Source organism: Saccostrea cucullata, unplaced genomic scaffold (assembly GCF_032062105.1).
Source record: "Saccostrea cucullata isolate Sc308-1 unplaced genomic scaffold, CSIRO_AGI_Scuc_v1 ctg7571, whole genome shotgun sequence".
Lineage (NCBI taxonomy): Eukaryota > Metazoa > Mollusca > Bivalvia > Ostreida > Ostreidae > Saccostrea > Saccostrea cuccullata.
This window is the reverse complement of record NW_026927896.1, coordinates 1,142-5,055: the sequence shown is the minus strand read 5'-3', so window position 1 is coordinate 5,055 and position 3,914 is coordinate 1,142. Positions and strand designations below refer to the sequence as shown.

Genomic DNA, 3,914 nt, shown 5'->3' with positions numbered 1-3,914 from the left:
GAGCCTATCCGGCTTTCGTAGTATATAAATGTGAGCATGAAATTAGTAGATAATGATGTTCATATTGTATTAAGTTTGTAAAATGCTTGGAAAAATGCATCACGTTTTTCCGAGAGCGATTTTAAAAATTGGGCCTTTTAGAAACACGTCATGTGTAGTATTTTTGTAGTAGACCATAATGCAACTCATTGAGCTGATTGGTCGATTTGTCAGTCACGTTGGTACCTCACTTAACATGTAAATTTATTCCGACGTCACAGAAAATAGTTTCCTCGACCTGTTCAGAAGACCCTATAGCTGACACACCCACCTGTCAAAGTCAGGTCGGAGGTCAAAGATGACACATCCAGCCAGTCTCTGCATGACTCCACACTGTAACAAGGTGTGGGCCCCCACAGCAGATTCTGCCACCCACGTCAACAAACTCTGTAACACAGTCATTGTATTTATCTATTTACATGTAAACTCTGTGACACACAGTGACTTTGTATTTATATGTCAGAGCCCTTAAATTTAATATCAACATGATCAATATATCAATGGACTATTGCTAAATCATAATTTTTGAATTTGTTACAGATAAATGTGTTGTTAGATGCATGATGACAAATGTTAATTAGGGCAGAATAAGGTAATAATGGAAGACCTACAAGTTTAGACAGGTAGATGTACAGCACTCTGAGTTGGGGGTGGGGGACACAAGGGTCTGTAGCGGCTGGTCGTCATGGAGAAGGCTGTCCACCAGGTGTTGGAGGTAACCTTTAGAGGACAGAAAGGTCATCCACTGCTGGAACTTGTCCATAGACAGAATGGTGTCTAGTACTGAAAGAGCCAGCATCTACAAAAGACAATATTCATATAGGTCATGCACTGCTGGAACCTGTTCAAAATGAAACCAGTGGAACTAAACATACACAAGGATATGAAGATTCACTCCTTACCCGTCCTACATCATGTCCATCACATGCATCACGACACACCATGTCCATAAAGTTGTCGTCATACGACAGAATTGTAGCCACATTTTTCTGCCTCAGCTCTCATACTCAGAGTGGGCATCGGCCAAAATCCTCTTTCCAACCCCATCACCTCCTGCCTCTGTCAGAAATAGGAAACATCGTTATCAGCCTTTGTCATAGTGGTTTTTAGTAAATAAATAATTAATAAAGAATATTTATTAATCTCAAATTGTTTATAGTTTTCATTATCATCATTGCACTTTTCACTTTGCATGTTACTAATTCTGACTGGCTGACCTTTTCAACCTTTGACATTACGTGTAACGTAGTTTTATTGGCCAAAGGTTTTGGCGGTAAGTTTTCTATTGTTCAATGTGATGTGCTGGGGCACTTCCTTCTCGCAGGGACAGCCAACGATACCGGCTGTGAGACGAGTCTGTCTCGACCCTGACATAATTATTCAACATTATACATTATTTTGTGTTTTACAAGATTTCAATTCGAGTATTAGTAAATACAGACCACATTCAGTTCAGTATACATGTAATATTTGAACAACTTGTTACCAGCTTCTTGTAGCAGTCAGCCTAATTCCATAAATTGGTAAGCTATAGGAATTATTACTTGTTTTTTTACATTTTTGATAAACTTTGATAAATTATTCAAACTTAAAATTTCTATCTAAACAGGATTTTGGTAATTCTGTAAATTGTAAGAGTTATTTCCCTTTTTACACATTCATGAATTTGGAACAGTTATAATCTGTTAAATCTATTTTTATTTAAATCTGTGTCGATGTATGAGGACTGCATTAAACTGAATATATTGTTTGATGTCATTTACTTATTGTATTTTATTTCTTTTAGGGCCGATATTTTCACTTTATTGATGTTTATATGTGGAACAAGATCCTGGAAATAAAGAATCCATACCCCAATACACTGTGTTCATCATTCATCAATATGACACGGTCACAATAGTAGTTTATGTTTTTATTTCATATTATATAATATCTCACTTGAAGAGCATGACTGTATTCTATAAATTACATACAATTTTACGTTGATCCATGTATGCCGCAAAGTAAGAGCAAAATCTGTGGAGTTTTCTTGTAATTCAGGCTTTGACATCTTACTTTGAATTAGGCTATATTCTTAAACAAGACACATGACATCTACTTAGACATACCTGTATCTATGTGAGTCAGTGAATTGGGTTTCTGACAGCAGGGCCCCATATAGATTGGCTCTTACCCTCTGCTGGCCACCACCTTAACAGAATTAGATATTGATTAAAATTTCTTAGTTTTGTACAAAGTTGTTTGAAATTATAGTTTTATAAACACGCACTTGAAAAATTTCTTTTCAGCGCAAAAGTATGTACATATACACTTCAGATATTTCACTGTGTTCTTACTTGAAAGCAGAATGTGATCTATTACTCCTCTAAGCACCAGTTGAAGGGAGGAAGCAAATTGGGTTTGTGACCCTGACACTTGACCCCATGACCCCATTTGACCTTGACCTGCTGTGGAGTCCAGCATGGTGAGGAAGTGTGAGGCTTCGTCGTCGGTGACAGAATCCTGACAGAAACACTGACGTAGATTTGTCATCAGAGTCAGGATAATCCCAGCCACAGGGGCAGTTAACTCTGTCAAGGCATCATCTTCTGTCACCTAAAAATAATGGATAAATTGACATTAAATGTAGTATCAAGGATGCAATACTCCATTTTTTTCTCTGTAAAATCAAAATTTCCCTTCCCTTTTCCCCAAATGAAAGCAATTTCAACATGAATATTGTGATAGGACGAAAATGTGTCGGTACCATTTTTCCATACATCTTTTTGCAAGATTTACACTTTAACCTTAAGTATACAGATGAAATTTGGCCAATACCTGGCATTAGTTAGATGCTCATGTTCTTGTACATTAATACCACATACTTCAGGGTTGGATGGTAAACAAGACACACAGATGTTGTTCTACCTTTCTCTGTAGTTCCTGTAGCAGCTCAAACAGTACGGTCTGTCTGTCCTCAGTGGTAAGTAGGTCCTCGGGACACGCGGTCAACAGAACCTCGGTCACCTGACGCCACGCCTCCAGAGCCTGCTGTTTGGTGGACAGTTCCTGTCGGATTCTGTTACGTAGGACCATGTGATGCAGAATATTCTCCACTTCCTGAAAAATTTATAAAATTTTTATGTTTTGCTGAAATGTTGACATCCTTGGGGGTGGTTAAAGAAATTAAGACAACATGAAAGAGACAGTCATCGTGGAGAAGAGTGAAATCAATGGCATAAGATTGGGCTGGGAAGAGAGACTGTGTAGCTAGCTTAACATCACCTGACACAAAGAGGATTAAGTAAGGAAGGAAGTTAAATGCTTAATAATTGGGATATTGATCTCACCTCTAATACTCGCGGTCTCTGAGTCACCATGATATTGCCCTGGTAGTTGTTCAGTTCGTTCAGCAGTAGGCAGTGAAGTCGTTTGACGTCACAATACAAAATGTCCTGTTCGGTTCAAGTCTCTACACTTTTGATGGCTTGTTCAATCATCGACAATTCAAAAAACTCCAACTTCATTGTAGGAGGATAGCGCTGTGAAAAGTCAACTTCATCCAAAAGTCCTAGCAACTTCCTGCACACTTGGTGGCTGTCACATTAAAATCTTCTAATCGAACACGCAAGTAATTTGTATTCACCTGTGGGGAGCCTCCATTTTTCACTGGGTTTATTAAACCCCGTTTTATACCTCAAATCACTGGACCTTTAAAATATTGGTAAGCCCGTGCTTCAGTTTGGACACGGCAGTCCAGGTAGAAGGACGTTTTCAAAACTTCTCAAGATTTACATATTTGATTTGTATTATACACGTGGCAGACTACTGAGGGTATTTCAACCCAACCCTTATTAGAATTTATGCTATGGTCCTGCTTCTCTGAGGTAAGCCTT

At 38.4% G+C, this 3,914-nt stretch overlaps 1 protein-coding gene across 1 annotated transcript; it reads right to left on the bottom strand.

The window, feature by feature from the left end:
- Window positions 1–312: 312 nt before the first annotated feature.
- LOC134275795 (nuclear pore complex protein Nup205-like) lies at window positions 313–3,611 on the bottom strand. The gene is made up of 7 exons (XM_062758089.1): window positions 3,369–3,611; window positions 2,947–3,138; window positions 2,376–2,634; window positions 2,148–2,229; window positions 942–1,098; window positions 651–838; window positions 313–426 (listed from the first exon to the last, which is right to left on the bottom strand). Exons 1-5 carry the CDS (start codon window positions 3,396–3,398, stop codon window positions 1,086–1,088), a joined length of 576 nt encoding a protein of 191 aa, XP_062614073.1. The 5' UTR covers window positions 3,399–3,611; the 3' UTR covers window positions 313–426; window positions 651–838; window positions 942–1,085.
- Window positions 3,612–3,914: the final 303 nt, after the last annotated feature.

Excerpts from the sequence above, each read along its gene's own strand:
- LOC134275795 (XM_062758089.1), bottom strand. The coding sequence starts at position 3,398 with ATGGTGACTCAGAGACCGCGAGTATTAGAG. Across the intron at positions 3,139-3,368 it reads AGAGACCGCGAGTATTAGAG|GAAGTGGAGAATATTCTGCA; the intron begins GTGAGATCAATA and ends TAAATTTTTCAG. Across the intron at positions 2,230-2,375 it reads AGATCACATTCTGCTTTCAA|GTGGTGGCCAGCAGAGGGTA; the intron begins GTAAGAACACAG and ends AATTCTGTTAAG.